At 40.5% G+C, this 21,888-nt stretch overlaps 2 protein-coding genes and 1 non-coding gene across 6 annotated transcripts in view; 2 read left to right on the top strand and 1 right to left on the bottom strand.

Annotated features, from left to right (window-relative positions):
- The window catches only part of TMEM87A (transmembrane protein 87A), a 43,834-nt gene extending 38,905 nt beyond the window's left edge, over window positions 1-4,929 (top strand). For all 3 annotated transcript variants that reach the window (XM_027084028.1, XM_027084027.1, XM_027084026.1), the window contains exons 18-20: window positions 588-643; window positions 1,188-1,218; window positions 3,661-4,929. In XM_027084028.1, coding sequence (XP_026939829.1) covers window positions 588-643; window positions 1,188-1,218; window positions 3,661-3,702 — 129 coding nt within the window. In that variant the 3' untranslated portion in view covers window positions 3,703-4,929. The remainder of the gene's footprint in view (window positions 1-587; window positions 644-1,187; window positions 1,219-3,660) is intronic.
- A 467-nt stretch (window positions 4,930-5,396) lies between these two features.
- Window positions 5,397-5,468, bottom strand: TRNAE-UUC (transfer RNA glutamic acid (anticodon UUC)). Its single transcript has one exon. It is a non-coding gene; the product is annotated as a tRNA-Glu (tRNA).
- Window positions 5,469-6,699: 1,231 nt separating this feature from the next.
- VPS39 (VPS39 subunit of HOPS complex) overlaps window positions 6,700-21,888 on the top strand; it is a 46,692-nt gene continuing 31,503 nt past the window's right edge. The window contains exons 1-2 of one of the 2 annotated variants that reach the window (XM_027084017.1): window positions 6,700-6,912; window positions 14,373-14,438. In XM_027084017.1, the coding sequence (XP_026939818.1) occupies window positions 6,840-6,912; window positions 14,373-14,438 (139 nt within the window). In that variant the 5' untranslated portion in view covers window positions 6,700-6,839. The remainder of the gene's footprint in view (window positions 6,913-14,372; window positions 14,439-21,888) is intronic. The other variant, XM_027084019.1, reaches the window with a different exon arrangement.

The raw sequence follows: 21,888 nt of genomic DNA, 5'->3' as shown, positions 1-21,888 counted from the left end.
TTTTTTTTTTTTTTTTTTTTCGGTACGCGGGCCTCTCACTGTTGTGGCCTCTCCCGTTGTGAAGCACAGCCTCCGGACGCACAGGCTCAGCGGCCATGGCTCACGGGCCTAGCCGCTCCGCGGCATGTGGGATCTTCCCGGACTGGGGCACAAACCTGTGTCCCCTGCATCGGCGGGCGGACTCTCAACCGCTGTGCCACCAGGGAAGCCCTGTATACTTCAATTTTTTAAAAAAATCAAGAGTTTTTCAGTCAGCTTTTTTTTCCTTAAGAACTGTGTATTCACTCTGCATTTAAAAGGGCTTTAGAATTTATCTCAGTTTTAAGGAGCAAAGCTTACATGAAGCAAAAACTCTAGGTATTAGATTACTGAGAAGAAAGCGTTTAGGGATGTAGGATATCATTTTATATTTCATTCATATAGTTTAGTTTTTTAAATTAAATTATTTGACTTTTCTGTTATTTGTCCTGTTATGTGAATATACTAGTTCAGAGTGACAAGAGACTAAATTGAGACCTCTTTAGATCGTTACTTGAGATGTATATTTTGGTGCATTTTGGTAACATCTGGCATTTATATGTTCTCAGCAGGAAGATGATTTAAAGTGGGTAGAAGAGAATGTTCCTTCATCTGTGACAGATGTGTAAGTTTTTGAATCCTTACCACAAGAATCCTTTTTCACAGTTAGTATTACTTTTATTATTTTAAATGAATGAGCTGAAGAGCATAGTAATGAGAATGCTTGTAGTTAACTCTAGAAGTAAAAGGTTAAATTACTGAAATAATTTGAAGTGTTAAAAATATTAAAAAGATGTTAGAAAATAAAGACCAGGAATGATATACAAACAAAAATAATCCAGATTATTCATTCAGATGACACTTCTGCTCAGAAAGATTTAGCTATAGGTCTTCCTGAAATCAGTGGGATAATCCTTTTGGAATTTTTGAGTTCCTTTCCATGCCTATAATTTTAATTAAACATTGTTCCTATTAAAGTCCATACAATTCTAGTAACTGTGATTCTTTTTTTTTTTTTTGTATTTGCTTTTTCTTTTCCTGAAATGTCTTCAATGGGATGCAAATCTTAGGTAGTTACAAAAACTTTAAATTGTAGTCATTATTCACTGTCCTTTTTGAACCATTTATGGCTTTATTTTACATTGTTTAGTTTGTTTTTCTCTCTGCAGAGCACTTCCAGCCCTTCTGGATTCAGATGAGGTTAGTAATCAAATCATATGCACATAAACTATGGGTCTGGTGGCTTAAGTCTTCTGTTCAAGGAGATTTATTTATATGACTCGGTAGTGGACTGATGAACTATAGTTGGTATAGTTGACAAAGGATGAAAAGAGAAATACTAATATTATAACTAAAATATTCAAGAATGTTTCCTTTCTGTACATGTCCTCCTTTTATTTCTTACAAAGTGTGGTCAGACTTGAGAATGTCTTTGTTTAAATTGGGTAGCCAGTACCATACTCTTCCACTAATTCCTTTGTCTTTAAGAAATTCAAATTTAACCCTTATCTAGTCTAGGCAAAAATAATAAAGAAAAGTTGGGGCTTCCCTGGTGGCGCAGTGGTTGGGAGTCAGCCTGCCGATGCAGGGGACACGGGTTCGTGCCCCGGTCTGGGAGTATCCTACATGCCGCGGAGCGGCTGGGCCCGTGAGCCATGGCCGCTGGGCCTGCACGTCCGGAGCCTGTGCTCCGCAACGGGAGAGGCCACAACAGTGAGAGGCTCATGTACTGCAAAAAAAAAAAAAAAAAAAGTTATTTTAATTTACCTACTATGCAGTGTTACCTGTGTCACTGTCCTCCAGATAATAAGGATAATTAGTACCTCTAATGTTTATGTTGATTATTAGTCTTTTAATATGGCTCCATACACTTTATCTAGAAGATTTCACATGAGGTTTTATGTAAGAATTGCAGTCTGAGTTCGTGGAAACCACTTCTAGACGTGTTCTGAATGTTTAGGTTATTCTAGAGTGACGATTTCAGAAAGCCTTTTAAAAGCCTCTGCCCAATTGTGACTTACTGTGTTGGATTGACTGCTAAAAAATGGTCACTTCTCACTGACCTGCTGTGTGGTGCAGTACACAGTGTCAGATTTCTTAGCTGTTGCATGCATTGAGATAATTGAGAACTCTACCTTTCAGACAAGCCTTTGCTTTTTGTGGTATATTCTGCAGTTCCTAGATCTTTCTCTTGGGAGCCATCTTCTGCTAACAGTTTGCCTTCAGGGTATCCCGTTGGCTCCAACTCTCCAGACACGCATATTTCAGCCAGAGGAGGCTGAGTATGTGAAACCCAGTTGTGCCGTTTATGGGAATATGGGTTTATTGTAGTACTTTTGGTGGCACTGAATTCATCTGTTTATATTTTCCTGTGTGGAAAAATGATTTAAGAACCGAAAAAGAACAATGAATTACAAGAGAAACAAATTAAATAAAGGACTAGGAATCAAAACAGCATCAGACTCTTCAACAGTGTTGGAAGCTAGAAGATAATAGAACAATGTCTTTGAATTCTGAGAAAAATTATTTTCAAACTAGAATTCTGTACTCAACTATCAATATAAGGGTAAAACAAAGATGTTTTCAGTCATGCAAAAACTAAAATAATTGACATCCTATGTGTACTTTCTCAGGAAAGTATTAGAAAATGTTATTCATAAAATGAGGGAACTAAAAAGAGAAAGACTTCGGATCCAGGAAGTAAAGGATCCGACACAGAGAGGCAGGGATAAATTCCTAGGATGATGTAAGAAATTCTCAGAGTGTGACAGCTGGGCAACAAGTTTGGAGAACAGCTAGTCCGGAATGGAGCGGGAGAACAGAGAGCTTCAGGGACGAGTATTTCTAAGGGAAAAAACCTGAAAAGGATAGATAATCTGATGTAATTGATCATATTGAAAAGGGATTTACAGTTCTGTCAGAGTTTGGGATAAATTTGTTATAGGTACTTAGCAAATGAAGCAAAGGAAAAATGAAAAAATACTCTAAGGTAAAATTACTATAATTACTGTGAAATTTAATAGTATTACATTAATTTTCTCAATTGAAATGGCATACTATAAATACTATTTATAGTCAAATGTAATTTTTTTACGATTTAAAAAAATTATGGTGAAAACACGTAAAATCTACCATTCTAACCTTTCTCAAGTGCAAAGTGTTGACTTATATGCACATTGCTTTGCAACAGATCTCTAGAACTTTTTCATCATATGTAATTTTAGTCAGCATATTTCATTGTAAGGATATACTATAGTTTGTTTATACAGTCCTATATTTTGAGTGTTGCAGTGGAGATGCTAGTGGGTAAGTCTTTGCCCACATCCTTGACTATTTCATTAAATTCCTGAATCAGAGGACGTACACATTTTTATTAAAGCTTAAGTGACTCTAAAACATACAGTTCCCTTTGATTTGTGGTTTGTTGTCCAGAAGCCTAGAGGTTTTGCTTCAGTTAATCTTGGGACTTGGACATCTGTGTGTATCAAAATCTTTATAGATGGTTAGGAACCGTTGCTCTAAATATTTAATGAACATAAGCAAGTACTTATAGAAAATGTGTGTGTGGTCATCTTTGGAAAAGATATTTGGAATGTAGACCATTTAAAATTAATATACTTAGCATAACCTTTTTCCCCCTAGGAACGAATGATCACGCACTTTGAAAGGTCCAAAATGGAGTAAAGAATGGGAAGATTTGCAGCTGAAGATGGCTAGTATCTGGGAAGAGATCAGCTTCTGTGTTAGTCTTTACACTGCTCCATGGGATTAAAGGAGGCAATGACATCCTGATCTGTTCCTTGATCTTTGTGCATTGGAGCTGGCGAGAGGTGTTGGAACAAGGAGAACATTCTATTGAAAACAAGGTCATAGGATGAGAAAAATCTACAAGTTTTTTATTTGCAGCATTGATGCCCCTTTCCCTCCCACACCCTGACATGGATGTTTATGCAACTTGTGTATGTTGTTCCTAAACCTTCTATAATGTTTAAATTGTTTAATCTGTCAAACTAAAAAATTTAACATCTTCTGAAGAACTGTGACATCAACACCATAATAAGTAATATCCAGGAGCAACTGCCTGTAATTTTAATTTATTTAGGGAGTTACATAGGTGATGGGGGAAATTGTTAATTATTTTTGCATTTCCTGGGAAGCCAAGGTTAAATCTTGCAGAGGTAGTTTTGAGAAAAAGGAGTCCTTCTGCGTTAAGGAGCCATGGTTCTAACAATGATTAAAAGAACAACCAAAAAAAAAAAAAGAAAGAAAGAGAGAGACTGTTACAGTGTGATTTGGATCATTTGAAAAAGCAAAATCAAGTGCAATTTTGTTTACAAACGGTGTATATTAAAGATTTTTCTATTTCAGATGTACTTTAGAGAGAAATATTAGCTTAACTCTTTTGACATCTGCTATTGTGACACATCCCATTGCTGGCAATGTGGTGCACACTCCGGAACTTTTAACTACTGTTTTGTAAGCCTTCAAGGGCAGCATTGCAGAGTCCTAGGCAATGCTTTGCTTGTCTTCATGCCTTTTACTGGGTGTTGCACTAGATGCAGAAAGGCACTCCGTCGTAAGTGCATGTGAGTGAGCACCCTGTTAAAGGGATTATAATGCTTCAGAAGCAGGAGCTAATACAAAGGAAACAGGTCCTTCTGGCTTAAACAGTTTTTTCTGCATGAAATAGTGTGGAGGCCCTGGACTGCTGCTCATTCTTTAGGATCGACTGTTCTTGTATCTGGTGTTGGTTTAGGGATGGTTTATAAGAAACATCACAAGGTGATGGGATTCATTTGAAGCACTATATTTGTTTGAATGATTTTGTCCAATTTTGCCTTCCCAAGATTTTTTGTTCTACATAGAAAGTTCATGCCACTTTTTAATATTAAAAAATTTTAACAAAATTGATATCTTTTTCTCACTTTTTCTCCAGACTTTCTTTAAAGACCCTTCTTTCTCCCAAACTCTCTCCTGTAGAATTTTCCTTCCATGGTTTTTATTCTATGTTGTCTTATTTTCCGCTCAAAGCAGTGACCACACTACTACAATCTTCACTAAAGTGTTAAATATTTATGTAACATTTCTCTATAGTTGTTTGGTATGGTGATTAACAACAACAAAATATCACCTAGATAGTATCTCTAAGAAACAATATGAAGAACTGACTATTCTCAGGTTAACCCATTTGCAAAAGGCTGGTGTTAACTTCGTGTGCTTGTTCTTCCACAGTGAAACTTAGCAAGTGAACAGTAGCATAATGCAGCAGGATAGTTGGTCAAATATTTTTCGAGACTGGTTAGATATTAACTTGAGACTAGACTAAAAAAAAAAAAAAAACCCACCCCGGCCATGTCATGTGGCTTGCAGGGTCTTAGTTTCCTGACCAGGAATTGAACCTGGGCCTTGGCAGTGAAAGTGCCAAGTCCTAACCACTGGACCACCTGGGAATTCCCAAGAACCTGTTGTTTTAAGCAGGAGTGTATAGCACAAATTCTATAGGTTGATTATTCTTTCTGCTTTCTCTTATGGCTTCTTGTGTTACTTTGCTTGGTTATAGTGTATCAGTTCCTAGAAGAGGTTCAGAAGGAATTTGTAGTATCACACTGACCTGTTACCTTAGAGTTTACATTGTTTATTTTGGTCTTGGTCCTTGGGTCTGGAACTACAAGATATTCGGCCTTCTTCTAGCACAGCAGCTGGTAATTCTAAATTTTCAAGTTGTTCAGTTTCTATGGTGAAAACCACATAGAACCACAAGATTTGTTTAGCAATTTTTCTGTTTCTTACTACTTGAAAATATTTCATTTGATTATCAGAAACAGCATTTGATAAAGATGGGACAGTATTCCTAATTTACAGATGAAGAGACTGTAAAAGTGACCAGGGCCAGTCAGTGGGTTTTTGTTTTTTAACACCTTACATCATAGACTCACTCTTTTTTTCTTTTATATTTTTCTTTAAATCAAATGCTTAATTTTATGACATGTCTGCTGTTTTCTTGGGGCTAAACTGCCAGATACAGACCATTCTTGCATTGGTTCTCAAACTTTAAAGTTCATGGACTCTCCTTGGGGACTTATTAAATGATTACTGGACTCCCCACTCCACAGTTTTTGAGTCAGTAGGGCTGGAATGAGGTCTGAGATTGCCTAACAAGTTCCCAGGTGATGCTGATCTAGGGACCACACTTTGAGAACCACAGGCTTAGACTAACCCGTAAAATACAAGGGTAAGGTACTCGAACTAATTGGGTTTATAATGGTAATACTAAAACTACCATTGAGTGCTTAGATTGTTAGCCGTTGCCAAGCGCTCACACGTTAGATAGGTACACAACACTACCATCATTTTGCAGATAAGGAAACTAAGACTTCTAGAGATTGTTTCTTAAACGCCACAGCTACTTAGCTCATTTCCTAAATGGTACGTCTCCATCCCAGGTCTAACCGACACCAGAGCCTGAATTCTTCACTACCCTATGCTGCCCAAGACAGTTGTAAGATTAAAATCCTTTTTCCTTCTTGTTAAGCGCACGGCCACTCGCACTCCACGATGGAGAAGGTCGGTCCAGGGTGAAACGCAGTCTCAGCCACCAGGGCATTCCTCGAGTGTGCTCTAGGAATCGGAGCGGAAGGGGCGGGGCTTCGGTTGCGGAAGGGGCGGGCTTGGCTCTGCAGGAAGTCCGGTGTTGATGATGGCTCTATTGCCCAAGAGCCAGTAGCAGGGGTCCCGGCTCTTCCCTTGGGCTGATTCCGTCCCCACACCCGACCCGGCACAGTCCGGGAGAGACTGCGGCGGCGGCGACTCCGCCCGCCGCCATGCACGACGCCTTTGAACCGGTGCCGATCCTAGAAAAGCTGCCTCTGCAGATCGACTGTCTGGCTGCCTGGGGTGAGCCGAGGGGCCAGGCGGGGTCAGCGCGGGAGCGGCTGGGACCTTTCACGAGGCGAGGGAAGTGGACGGGAGTCTGGCTGTGTGGACTGCGGTCGAACGCCGTCAGAGAGGGGCCTAGGATGAGGGAGGGCAGAGCAGTGTTGACAGCGAGGGTGGTGGAGCTTTTGATGGTTTGTTTTTTTTGCATTGAACAAGTTAACAGCTATGTATTTTCCCCCGTAATGATCGCTCATCGCTTACTTCTAATTACTGTAGCTAACTTGTTACTCTCCACTCTTAATCTAGCCGAGTGGTTGATTGCCTTATAGTCAAAATGCCCAAGTTACCTAGCTTTTCTAGGTAGAAGAGCATCATTCCAGGCTGTCATGAAACCTAACCTATAAAAACTTGCATGATCCTTTTGGGATTGGCCAGTGCAGAAAGCTGGGTCAGGTATCTCTTCTCTGCTCCAGAATACAAATGGTTTCTGAAATAAACCTTGACTCTTAACTACAAACATTATGCTCCTATCTGTGAGTGTGTGTCTGATAACCAAAGACCAAACAGAAGTAATTTCAGTCTTTCCTGTTAATGTCCAGGTCCTAGAAATCAAGGGCCATAAAAAGGTGGCTCAACCCTCAATCAGATCTTATATTGAGCCAGGTACCCATGATGGGCCTGGTGGAAGCTGGTGTCCTATTCATTATCTGTAGACAGTGCCACCTAGTCAGAGTTCTCCACATCCGTTTCAGTAAGGTGCTTTCACTCTAGATCTTCTTATTAATGTGTGCCCCTCACCACCACCCCAGCCTTTAGCAGCCCTGGACCTCTTTTTTTTTTTTTATTGAAGTATAGTTGATTTACAATGTTGTGTTAATTTCTACTGTACAGCAAAGTGATTTAGTTATATATATATATATATATATATATATACACATTATTTTTCATATTCTTTTCCATTATGGTTTATCACAGGATATTGAATATAGTTCCCTGTTCTCTACAGTAGGACCTTGTTGTTTAGCTCTGGGCCTCTTTAAAGTCACACCTCCACAGCAAGCTGTCCTAGGGTTAAGGAGAGAATCCTTCTTCCTCCAGATGTCTCAAGAAAACCGCCATTTTTCTGTCATTAAATGCTCTCAGTAAAAATTAAAAATAAATAGAGGAGAAATAAAGAAATTGAAAAAATGAAAGACCTGACACTCAGCACAAAGGGGCTCATTCTCCTGTTTCTTCATCAAGTATGTATTAAGTGCCTACATGGACCAGTCTCTCTGCTAGAGACAAGAATACAAGGATGAATAAGAAACAATGCCTGTGCTCCTAGGACACAACATGGCAGGCAAAGAAATATGAACAGACTACGATGCAAGATAAATGATACTAGAGACATATGCTGCCTAACATGGGAACGTGGAGGGAGGGGTATTCCACTCAGCCTCGGACATATACTTCTGAAAAGGATGGATGCAGCTACTTATCACACTGTACTTAGCTTGTCAGAATTCTTGACTCTGATACCCTGTGGGACTAGCAGTACACATATCTCAGTCTCTTTCACCAACTCCGGTTCGTGTCAGTGAAGATTGCCTGAACCTGTGCTTTCCAGAAATACAGTTTTTGAAATGGTAGATAGCTTTCACTCTGCCTGATCTCCAAGCAAACAGGAGAAACACCCATTGCCTACTAGGATGCTGTGATAGGTATTGGCTACAAGAGGCCATTTACTGCCTTGTGCCTCAAAACTACTTTATTTTCAGACTTTACCAGCACTAAATATTGCTATTTCTAGTTGTTACCCCTTCTATCTACACCATGACCTTAGGCGGAAAGTTCATCCAGGAACCTCCAGGCTTCTGGAGAGCCAGACAATATTGGAGGTGGAAGATGTCACAGAGCCACCGTAATCCATCTCCTGGGATATGGAAATGAGGAAAATACTGATGATGACTTCTCCTGAAACTCTGTAGTTGTAGAATCCAGCTGCCTCTTCAGCATCTTCATTTGGATATCTGGTTGCATGGCCAAAACAGTTCTTGATTTCAAAACATGCCTGTCCCCCTGTATCCCATAGCTCAGCATATGGCATTTCTGTTTGCCCATTTGGTTAAGGCCCAAATCATTGGAATTATTCTTGGCTTCTCTTATTCTCTTATACACCACATCCAATCCATCAGCAAATCTTGTCTGCTCCACCTCCTGAAAAATTCCACAATCCAGTCACTTCTCTCCATCTCTGCTGTTAACTACTGTTGACGAAGACACCAGTCTCTCTCATCTGAATTACTGTAGTAGTCTTCTAACTGATTACCCTGGGTTTGCCATTGTGCCTTTGCAGTATTTTAGCCACACAGAGGTAGAGTGATCCTTTGAAAACTTAATCTAATTGCATCTCTCCTCTGCTCAAAACCCTCCAGTAGCTTCACATCACAGCTAGAATAACAACACCTGTCATCACAGCACCTGTCATGATCAGGCCTCTGGTTACTTCCCTGATTTTATCCCCTTTGTTCTTATCCCTTGCTCCTTTCTGATACTAGTTACACTGTCTTCCTTGTTCCATGAGCACAAAAGCATGTAACTATCTCAGGGCCTTTGCACTTGCTGTTTCCTCTGCCTGGCACTCTCTTGTCCTAGGTATTACATGGCTCCTTCCTCATTTCATTTGCTGAAATGTCACATAAATCTGCAAGACCTTCCCTAACTATTCTATATAAAAGAAAATACCACATCCACCAATGTGCTACTCTTTTACTCAGCCTTATCTTCTTTCACAGATTGCCACCTAATGCTATTTTATATGTTATTATTGTCTCTCTCATTCCATATTAGAATATAAATTTCTTCAGAGCAGTAACTTTGTTTTGTACATAGGTTTATTTGCAGTGCCTAGAACAGTTCCTGACTCATAATGGATACTTATTAAATATTTGCTTAATTAATTAATAGTAGTAATGGCTTCCATTACTGAGTACTAATCTGTATTAAGCATTTATGAAATAATAACAACTCCATTTTGCAGAAGAAGAACCTGAAAATTTAAGTAGTTTTTCCAAGGTCACATCCAGTAAATCATGTCTGATTCTAGAGCCTGTTTCTCAAACTTTGATGTATATTCAGAGCCTATAAAAAATGTAGGGTGTGTGTGTGTATCTGTGTGTGTGTATACCCAATCATTTTTATTTATATTTTCCAAAGAAACAATGGAAAAATAAATCAAGAATGATTAAAATGGTTACCCATAGGGCTTCCCTGATGGCGCAGTGGTTGAGAGTCCGCCTGCCGATGCAGGGGACACGGGTTCGTGCCCCGGTCCGGGAAGATTCCACATTGCCGCGGAGCAGCTGGGCCCATGAGCCATGGCAGCTGAGCCTGCGCGTCCGGAGCCGGTGCTCCGCAACGGGAGAGGCCACAACAGTGAGAGGCCCGCGTACTGCAAAAAAAAAAAAAAAAAAGTTACCTATAGCAGAAGGAAGAAAACGGGGAAGTGGACAAGGAGGGAATTCTCATAGTTTTAGCTTTGGAACTAGGTAAATGTCTCATGTAATTAAAAAATGCAGATTTTGGGGCACCACCACAGAATCATTGCATCGGAATCTCTGGGAGCAGGGCTTAGGAATGTGCATTTTAGTAAGTCCAAGTGATTCTGATGCAGCTAAACAGGGGCTGATGCTTTGAGAAACACTGTTCTTTGCCGTATGACCCAAAGAAGAGAAGTGCCCACTACCCTGTTCGTCTGTGTACTCCCTGCTGTGTTCAGCAGTGGTTGTTTATCACATGAGTTTGGACTGGGTTGCAACGTTGGATGGAGCTTCACTAGGGTAATTGTGAGCTAGAGGGCTCTACCTTCCTTCCCAGGATGAATCATGTCTAACCTGTGGCTCAGGATTAGGCCATCAGGAATTTTCTAGGGCTGACTCTTGTTTGTTTTTGCATGTGTTACCGTTTGTGTAGTGTGTTCCACTTTCTGATGTGCAATGTTGAGTCTCAGAAGGGACTGTCTATCCCGTGCTCTGCCTGCTCTGCAGGCTTTTCATTTTCTGTGTCTTGTGTGCACGGCTGTGTTATATGATGACATAGAGTGTGCACAGGCCAGCCTGGGTCAGGTCCTCTGGCCATCTGAGCCCCCACTGACGTCTGTAACCAAATCAAGCCTCTTCAGAGCTCTGTGCCATCATTACCCCTGGGTGATACACTGTTTTTCTTTTCTTTTTAATAAATTTAATTAACTTATTTATTTTTGTCTGCATTGGATCTTCATTGGTGCGTGTGGGCTCTCTCTAGTTGCGGCGAGCGGGAGCTACTCTTCATTGCGGTGCGTGGGCTTCTCATTGCAGTGGAGCACGGGCTCTAGGCGTGTGGGCTTCAGTAGTTGTGGCGCACGGGCTTAGTTGCTCCGTGACATGTGGGATCTTCCTGGACCAGGGATCGAACCCGTGTCCCCTGCATTGGCAGGCGGATTCTTAATCACCACGCCACCAGGGAAGTCCCCACTGTTTTTCCTTATGAGTTTGAGGTTAGGAATGAGTATGTGTGTGGTGCTTTTACTAGTTAAAAGAAAGCTGTTAACAATACTTTGCATGTATGAGAAATGCATTTTCCTCAGCATCTCCAAAGGAATGCTTGAGAAAGGTCAAATAAAATTTCAATTTAATTTTTTTTTTAATTTCAGTGAATTTGTCTGATTCAATTTCATGACCAACAGAGTAGACATTTGATAGAAACATCTATTGGTAAATAAACATTTCAATAAAAATGGAAAGCAGACTCTTAAAAGTCATACTTAGGAGTTTGGCTTCATATTTTGGTAGTACAGCTTCATGAGGATTTTTTTAAGCCCCAGTGTGACAGCATTGGAGCTATGCTGTAAGGTAACAGATAGCAAACACGGAAGTACACATAGAGTGAGACCAGCTGAGGGGTCCCCGGAGAGACTCTGTTGGGGAGGGCTGTTGCCGGGTACCTTGTAGAGGTAAAATTGATAGGCCTTGCAGACCAGGGTGGGAGATGAAGCTGTTTTGAAAGAGGTAAAGAAAAATAGGAACTGGCAGGGGCTTGGGGGTCACAGTGGAGAGGATGGGGAAGATGGTGAACATTATGGTGGCCTTTTTGCTATAGATTTTTCTATATGTTATAAGTGAATTAAAAAAGATTCTACTTCATTTTATTTGTATTTGAAACATTAGTGGGTGTCCTAAAAATCAACTTTAATATTTTCAATTGCTCAATACAGTGATATCTATAAGTAAAGTTCTAAACATAATATCATTTGCAAAGCAAGCATTGTGAACTGAATTCTTTTCTTTTTTTCACCCTGTTCTGCTCCGACATAAATCACCAGTGTTCCATTGGAGCTAGTGTTATTTCTGATTTCCACTTATGTCATTGAGAGCACACTGTGTCTTAACTTTCTGTGCTCTGCCTTTACTTTAAAACCCAAAAGAGGACAGAGTCACTGTCTTTTTCTGGAAGGTTAAGGACATCAACCTGGAGAAATGTTCCTGATGTGGCTCCTGACCTGTTTTTATAAACATGACCATTGTCTTTCAGACAGCCTCTGGCTGACACCTATTCTTTTGAGATGGGATGCCTTAGTAAGTGCATTGTAGCATGGGGTTAAGGATCAGACAGACTGGAGTTGGAATCCTGCCACTGCTACACATATCTTACTACATGTGTGACTCTGGACAAGTTACCTAGGCCTCAACTTTCTCATCTATAAAATGGGGATTTAAGAAAAGGACATAAGTCAAAGGATAGTTGTTATAACCTATGATAAGTGCTTAGCATTTCCTGGAACACAACGCATGTTCTATAAAGTTTATCTATTTATGTCATTATCTAATATTTTATTTTGCAAAAGATCAAGAGTTTATGAAAGGAATAAGTGACTGTTACAACCTCAAAAACCTGAGGAAGTACAAGCTTAACTTCCCTTAGTGATTTAATATAAATCTGTCAGAGTAATTATTTAAGTCCTTTCAGAACCTTTTGCCTTTTAGCCTAGACCGATGTCTCCCAAAATGCTGTCCCTGAACAAACAGCATCAGCATCACTTGGGGACTTGTTAGAAATGCAGATCCCCAGGCCCACTTCCAGACCTACTGAATCAGAAACTTGAGGGCAGGGCCTAGCAATCTGTTTTAATAAATCCCCAGATAATTCTGATACACACCAAAGTTTAAGAACCACTGGCCTAGACCATCATTTTTTAAATTTTAAATAATAGCTTTATTGAGATGTAATCCATATACCATACAATTCACCCATTTAAAGTGTACAATTCAGTGGTTTTTAGTACATTCACAGAGTTGTGCAAGTATTGCCACAATTTTAGAACATTTTCATCACCCTAAAAAGAAACCCCGTTTCTTTTTCCCCAGTCCCACCAGCCCCATTTTCCTAAGCCTACGAACCCCAGGCAACCACTGATCTTTCTGTCTCTAGATTTGCCTATCCAGGACATTTCATGTAATAGAATCATGCAATATGTAGCCTTTTTTGTCTGGCTTCTTTTATTTAGCATAATGTTGTCGGATCCATCCTATTGTAGCATATATCAGCACTTCATTCCTTTTAATGGCTAATAGTCCATTGTATGGATACGTCACATTTTGTTTATCCATTCATCAGTTGATGGATACTTGGGTTCTTTCCACCTTTTGGCTATTGTGAATAATACTCCTATGAACATTTATGTACAAGTTTTTGTGTGGACATATGTTTTCATTTCTGTTGTGTGTATGCCCATGGGTGGAATTCCTGGGTCATATGATAACTCTATGTTTAGTCTTTTATGGAAGTATCAGACTGTTTTTCAAAGGGCTGCACCATTTTATTTTCCTGCCAACAATGCGTGAGGGTTCCAGTTTCTTCACGTCTTTGGCAACACTTATTATTATCTGTTAGACCATGTTTTGAGGTAATGAATTCTGTAAGTTTAATATGCTATGGCACTTCTTATTTTTCCTAAAGTAAAATCATCAAACCTTCAAAGGATGCCTTTTAGCTGTTATTTCTGAGATCAGATACCTAGTTTTATGTTTATACTACCCATTTTATGATTTTATAAACTTCCATGAAATTTTTGGTCAGTTTCATTCTGAAACAATGAAGCCAGGGACATTTTTCATTCTCTAATATGTCTCACCTAGTTCAATAAATATTTCTTCAATTAGTTGATTCTGAAACATTTCTTTCTCTCTTTTTTTTTTTTTTTTTGGCTGCACGGCACGGCGTGTGGGATCTCAGTTCCCCAACCAGGGATCGAACCTGTGCCCCCTGCAGTGGAAGTGCAGTCTTAACCACTGGACCGCCAGGGAAGTCCCTCAAACATTTCTTGAATATAAACATTCCTTAGTTTTGCAAAACACCTACTATCAAAAGCAACTCATTTTCTCAACCCTTTGATTTCTGATTATAACCTCCAGCTAAAGAAATAGGGTCTTACTAAAGCTGATGGTCCTTTTCTTTTCCAGAGGAATGGCTGCTTGTTGGAACAAAACAAGGTCATCTTCTTCTCTATAGGATTCGGAAGGATGTTGGTAAGTGGCAGCTTTTCAGAACAAAGTACGAGGTGGCTTACTGCTCATATAAAAAAAAAATATATATATATATGTATACACTGTAAAATCAGTGATTCCTGGACCATTAAAAGAGTGCTTGCTTCAGTGGCACATATACTAAAACTGGACCGTTAAAAGAGTGACTGCAGGTTGGCAGTAGTGCAGTGGAAAAGTGGGGAGAAACTTGTGAGAATCTCCAGGGTTTTCTCTTTTTTTCAGACTGTATTTCCCTACCCCCATCTGGGAGGTGAGGCTAGATGTTTTTTCCCTTCTCACTTCTTGGAGACTCATACCAGAAATAAGAAATATTACAATGAGAGTAAAATTCTCATGTAAATGGTATGGTAGTAGGAAAAAAAAATTAAGAGCCATTGATGTTAAAGATCTTGTTAAACTTCTGCGGGGTGGACTAGGACAGAGGGGACCTGGGCTTGAGTCAGGTTTTACTTCTCCCCAGTCACGTGACTATGAGTAGGTCCTTTCCAATGTCAGTTTCCTCTTCCATAAAGCATCTCACAAAATTGTTGGGGTCAGATGCAAGGACTTTGAAAACTAAAACTTTAATCAAATATTTCTTTGTCAGTAAAAATGTAGAATAACTAAAAGTATTTGACGTTTATTCTGTTAGAGTGCCCTCTAATGGGGAAAAAAGTACCTTGCTCCCTTTTCCTAATTTTATTTGTGTTCTCTGTGGAAAATTGATGTGTTTGGATATTATACCCTGGAGCTACAGAGTATAGAAGTCAGCTATTAATGCCAGAGTAGGTTGAACCATATTAAATTGTCATTATTTGGCTATATTAGAAAAAACAAAATTTCATAGCTTTCAACCTAATATATAACTTATCATAGTGAATAGCTTAATGTAAGTGTGGAAATAGAGCCTTCTCTTTGGAACCTGTAGCAAGGGTAACATATTGGGAAAAAAAGAGTATCTTACTGGTGTAAAGGAGGAAAAAATTCTTTTTAACTCTACCCATCTTAGGTTGATTGTATGGGGACCTGTAAATCAGAGAAGCAACAAGACAAAGGAAAAGGACTTTGAGTTTCTACAGTGGCAAATTATGGGAAGGCAAATATATGGGGGAACTAATTAGAGATGTTTGTTATGTAGATTCCTCTGGTGCAGTCTGTGGGCTGATATGGGTCTTGAGTTGTCTCTAAATTGATTAAATATTGTCCTTGATAGAGAGGAGATGGGAGGCACCTTTGTAAATTTGTGTCTGGCTCTTTGGCAGATGGTGGAGAGCAGAGAGCTTTTCTTGTATCTGCTTCTTCTCAGTTACCTTCAACTCAAAATAATCCTTGTGCCAGTGTAGCATATTTTGGGGTGGCATATTCTGCTACCCTTCACCGGTGCAATTGGGAGGGAGGAAGGTACCTGGTCAGGTTCTGTGGTGGGATAAGAAGAGAAACCAGAAGATCAAAACAGGGTTTACAGTAAGTCCCCTACATACGAACAAGTTCCATTCTGACAGCCCGTTCGTAAGTCCAGCAAAGTTAGCCTCGGTGTCCAACAAAGTTAGCCTAGGTAGCCAGCTAACACAATCAGAGGTCAAGCTGCAATTTCACTCACGCCTGATGTTGATGGAACACGCATTCGCATCTTCTAAAGTTCGCAACTTGGAAGGTTCGTACGTAGGGGACTTACTGTATTTCATTTCTAAGTTTTTCAACTTTCCTTTAAATCAGGAGTCAGCCAACTTGTTCCAAAAAAAGGACTAAATGTTACCTGAAAACTGGGTTTGCCTCTTAGTGGGTGTTGAGCCAAAAGACACAACCAAGGCAGAGAGTGGGAGAAGGAAGGATTTATTACTTGCAACAAGTAAGGAAAACACTAGGGATCTTTCCCAAAGCACTGTCTCCCCAAACAGCAAAGTTGGGGAAGTTTTTAAGCTAAGGGTCCATGCATATTCATGAAGGGCCTTGGATAGTTGAGAGTCCAAGCGTTAGCTGAGTGAAGCGACTGAGGGTCTGAAAAGGTCAACATCATCATCCCTTAGGTTCCAGTTGATCTGGTGGTTGAGCACCTTAGAGGGGGTTAAATTCTGCAAAATCTCAAGAAAGCGAGGCTAATCTTTACCACTGAAACAGAACTGGGAGTCTTTTCACCTGATTTTTTATCTTTGTTATTGTTACTTCTCTTGCCTGCTGAAGGTTTGTTCTTTTGTTCCCTTAAGATCGGTATTACTGAGATCTGTCCAAGGACAAGCGTTGTGGCCAGGCTTAGCTCACAAAATGGCTTAGGCCAAAAATGGCTTCTCTTATATCAAGAAAACCATGACTGGTTCTCTTTCTCCAGGTACCCTCTACCTTATTGACTTACACAAATAGTATATGTTTTAGGCTTTGCAGGTCATAACATCTCTGTGGTGACTACTGTACTCTGCTACTGTAGCAAAAGAGCAGCTGTAGACAGCATGTAAATGAATGGGTGTGGCTGTGTACCCGTAAAGGGTAATTTACAAAAACAGGTGGAGGACTGGATTTGACCCCAGGCAGTACTTTGCTGGCCCTTGCTTTAAATTTTAGTTCTCAGAGCCAGAATATTTGTATTCTGTGACATTGACCCACTCTGTAATTTAAAAATTAAGCCTGCCTTTGGTTTTATTCGGCTTTCAACAACCGTGTTTTGACTGTCTACTGCGGGCTCAGATGACGTGCAAAGCAGGGAGATAAAGAGAGCCTGATAGGGCTTCCCTGGTGGCGCAGTGGTTGAGAGTCCGCCTGCGGATGCAGAGGACGCGGGTTTGTGCGCCGGTCCAGAGGGATCTCACATGCCGCGGAGCGGCTGGGCCCATGAGCCATGCCCGCTGGGCCTGCACGTCCGGAGCCTGTGCTCCGCGGCGGCGGGAGAGGCCACAGCAGTGAGAGGCCCTCGTACCGCAAAAAAAAAAAAAAAAAAAGAGCCTAATATTCTTATCCCAAAAGATAATCAGTTCTTTGTGCCATCAAATACTAAATACGCTGATAAAGTAACTTGTTTAATATATCATTTCTGTATGAAGGAATTGAAAACTAAACTATAAGAATAAACTTTTCAACATACTATAGACTCAAACTGGTAATATTAATGTTAATGTGACTTGGAACCCTGGTGCCAACTGTTCCTTGCCCTGTGACCAATTCACCATGTAACCTTTGACAAGTTAGTTAATCTTCCTCAGTTTCCCCACAGGTAACTTGAATAGCAATATTAACCTACCTTAGATAATTAGGAAATCAAACTGATTAGAGACTTCACTTCTCCCTATACCCCTAGAGAACAGTTCAGTTTTGGACCAGCTCTAGTCTGTTTATGGGCCAGAAGTAGACCTGGGCCTCCATGAATCAGCCATAGAACTAACTGGGTTTCTAAATTTGAGATTTTCCGAACTGAAACCACTAGATGGCATTTTGGGAGGCTCCGAGGAGCTCCAGTTCTTTAGGTCTCAGCGCAGAAAGAATTCATTGAGAGGCAAAGCGATAGATAAGAAGTGATTTATTAGAATAGGATACTTGTGAGGCTTATAAGCGGGTGGGCGAGAGCGTGCCATGCCCCGAGAACTTAGTGGGCTACAGTTTTATAATCAAAGGAAAAGTGAGGAGGGGGAAAAGACCACCTTCTTCCTCATTCTAGAGTAGGTGTCATGCTTCTGTCATCAGTTCCTCCTCCACGTCAGGCAAAGGAATTTTCTTATCCCTACATGGTCAAGCCAGGACTGTCATGGCGCAATGGAAATGAACAAAAAGGTAGTAACATATGCTAAAAGTGGCACATCATCTCAGGTTTCAGTATAATGTCACCTTTTCCTTATATTTTTGTTTTTAGTGCGTGCAGAGGAGCATGTTCTAGGAATCAATAACTTACTGAGCTCACTGGGAAGGATGTGTTGTTTTATTGTTTTGGAGCATGTCTCATGCTTCTATTGCATGGTTTTGTTGCTAAGCAAGCCTGCTTGGTTTTGCGGTTAAATAAACCAGCTTTCTTGAGTGGTCATTAACTTACAGGGGTCTCCCATACTTTTTTCTTTACTTACAGTCCCCTAGTGGGATTGACTATTTAATTTCCTACTTTGTCCCTTTACTCTGTCCCTATCAAAACCTCAGTAAGGCTACGACCAGACTAACTTTCTGAGGGAAGGGAGAGAGCGGGTAGTGAGATGTCATGGAAAGACTGGGATTAAGGGGACCTGGACTCTGATCTGATCTGAGCCATCCCCTTCCTGTGAGTTCACAAACGTCTCTAGGCTTCAATCTACTCAGAGACTTCAGTCTACTCTTAAACAGAGGAGTTAGATTGCTTCTTACTTCTTATCTAAGGTCTTAACAACTTTGTGTTTACTTCAGTGATGCCTCACCCTAGAGCAGTGGTTCTCAGAGTTTGGTCTTGTGGGGGAAAAATGTCACCTGCCATGTCAGTAAACAAAGGATGTGGCCCTCAAGCCATCAGGCAGCCACTGCAGCCTCAGACTGTGCGCCCTGAGGGTATTCAGGAGGGAGAAAAACAGGATGCTGGCCCTAGATAGTTAAGGTGCATATCAAAGGAATGATTTCAATGAGCCCAAGACTCTTGCATCCTACCATACTTAGAAACTTGAGGAGTCTGATTTTCTTACATAGCAGTAATCTTTTGATGTCTGACTACCTGTTTTTTTTTGTCTGAACTCCTATATATCCTGGCTCCTCCCTGGCTTAAGTCCTTAGCAAGTCTTCAGAATAAAACAGAATTCTCAACTTTTAGGTTGTGCATTTCTTTCCAGTCGACAGTTTCTAGACCCCAGGAGGTTCCCCAAAATCCTTTCAGAGGAGCCACAGCGTCGAAACTTGAGTTCACAGTAACACTAAAACATGATTGTTTTTTCGCTGACATTTGCACAGACGGTACACAAGTAAGGCAGCTAAAACTGCTGCCCCTCATAACAAGTTCAAGACAGTGGTCGGCAGTCTTGTTGGCACCACGCTGTCCAAGCAGTTGTATTTTTGCCCAGCGTGTGCTCACAGTGCTTTTTTTTTTTTCTTTAAGCCAGTTTCACTTAAGAATGTTCTTTGTGGGACAGTAAAAAGTATTAATTTTATTCTGTCTTGACCTTTGAGAACACCTCTTTTCAATAATCTGTAATACAATGGGAAGTACACATGAAGCACTTCAGCTGTGTGCAAGGTACAAAGCCCAGTGGCTGTCTCAGGGGAAAAGTACTTATGTGATGGTTGGAGCAACGAGCTGAACTGACCATTTATTTCATGGAGCATCATTTTTGCTTGAGAGAATGACTAACAGATAGACTGCGGTTTTTCAGACCATTTGGGTGTTTGGTAGATGTTTTCTCACAAAGGAACAAAGAGAGTCTGTCACTTCAAAGAAAACAACTGGCAGTGTTTGTTACTAATGGTAAAGATAGAGCTTTCAAGAGAAAATTAGAATTGTGGAAAAATTGTATCCATCCCCATGAGCTTGACAGCTTCTCCATACTTATGATTTTCCTGATGAGATGAGGGGTGATAATGAGCATGATTGTTTTTCAGCCCTTATAACAAAATGTGTCAACATTTGGAAAATCTGCGTAACTATGTGAACCAGTATTTTCCAGTGCATGAAATTTCTAAACCAAGCACGAATCAAAGAGCCATTTGAAGTGTAAGATAGACCAATGGACTTTTACAGAAAAGTTCATTAATAGGTTTCAGATTCCAGATTGCAAGAAACTCCATTTGTCAAATTTTTGTATAGCATCAAAGAAGATCCACAATTATCTGAAAAAGCTGTTAAAATATTCCTCTTTTCCAACTAAATGTCCACACGAGGACAGATGTTTGTCATATACCACAACCAAACAACGTATCAAAACAGATTAAATGCAGAAGCAGATGTGAGAGTCAGCTGTCTTCTATTAAGCCAGACATTAAAGAGATTTATAAAAGTGTAAAACAATGCTTTTCTTTTAAATTTGGAAAAATAGTTATTATTCATAAAAATGTTATTTACACTGATATGTAATGAGCTTATTACTGTTATGTTTAAGTCAGTTAATACATGTTTTGGAACTTCCCTGGTGGTGCAGTGGTTAAGAATCCGCCTGCCAATGCAGGAGACACAGGTTCGAGCCCTAGTCTGGGAAGATCCCACATGCCGCGGAGCAACTAAGCCCGTGCGCCACCACTACTGAGCCTGTGCTCTAGAGCCCACGAGCCACAACTACTTAGCCCATATGCCACAACTACTGAAGCCTGAGAGCCTAGAGCCCGTGCTCCACAACAAGAGAAGTCACCGCAGTGAGAAGCCTGCTCACCTCAACGAAGAGTAGCCCCCGCCCGCCGCAACTAGAGAAAAGCCCTCAAGCAGCAAAGAAGACCCATAGCAGCCAAAAATAAATAAATTTATTTAAAAAAAAATTTTTTTAAATACACATTTTTTAAATTCCTCGGTTTTAATTTGTAATGGTAAGCATTGACAGCTATAATCTATGTAAAAGTTCTGGTCCTCAGTAAGTTTTAAGATGAAGGGGTCCTGAGGCCAAAAAGTGTGAGAATCTCTGCCCTAGATAATTCTGCTCATAAAGAGAATTGTTAGAGGTAATAAAGTCCTCTTCAAATACAGAACTCTTTATCAAGCAGTAACGGCTGATTTTTTTTTTTTTTCTTGTGCAATGTAATGGCATAATACAGGGCAGGTTTCTGAATCTCCCGGAACTTCAGGGCCCTGTCTTCATCTCCTCTTCTGTGGGACATGTGGAGGAAGTAAGACCAGCTTTGGTGGTGTGGGCCCTGGTGGCTGCCTCAAAGAATCTCCATCGATTTGAGCGGTTGGCCGTGTACATAGTCTCCCCAAGCTGGGAGGCAGGTGGCAGGGTGCGGGCTCAGCACACAGGCTTTACGTAAAGTCAGCCCTGAGTTTGCCTCTGGGCTTTCTCTCACTGGCTGCTACCTAACTGCTTGACCTGTCAGGTTCCTCAGATATGAAATTGGAATAATAATACCTACTTCTGGAGGTGGTTGTGAAGTTACAGAGAATACATAGAAATTTTAAAATCCAGAGCCTGGCACTTAGCTATTGCTTAGTTAATGATAGCGGCTGTTATTATTGTGATAATTATTCTCTTTTTGACTCTGGGGACTTTTGACCCTAAATGTTTTGGTCATCCCAGCAAGGCTGGCTTCATGTGTTTTTTATGGTCTATAACTTTCTTCCCCTTTTTAGCAAGTGTCAGCAGAGGTAGCATCACCTGAGAGTGGCAGTAAGTGTAGATGCATTAAATTGCTTTAGCTCTGGGGATGGTATTGTTCGCTCTGTCCTGTCATATGGGACACAGGGTAACCGCTAGGATTTAGTCTGTCTTAGTCTAAGGATGCTTTGGGCTGGGATTCATTGCTGGGGCTCCTATATTTGACTGTTACTTTTTACACTCTTTTGGTGACATACTTTACCAAGGTACTATTATGCAGGATAAAA

This window comes from Aethalodelphis obliquidens, unplaced genomic scaffold, assembly GCF_003676395.1.
Source record: "Aethalodelphis obliquidens isolate GAN/ISIS:26980383/991018 unplaced genomic scaffold, ASM367639v1 scaffold51, whole genome shotgun sequence".
NCBI lineage: Eukaryota > Metazoa > Chordata > Mammalia > Artiodactyla > Delphinidae > Aethalodelphis > Aethalodelphis obliquidens.
This window is presented reverse-complemented; position numbering and strand designations above follow the sequence as displayed.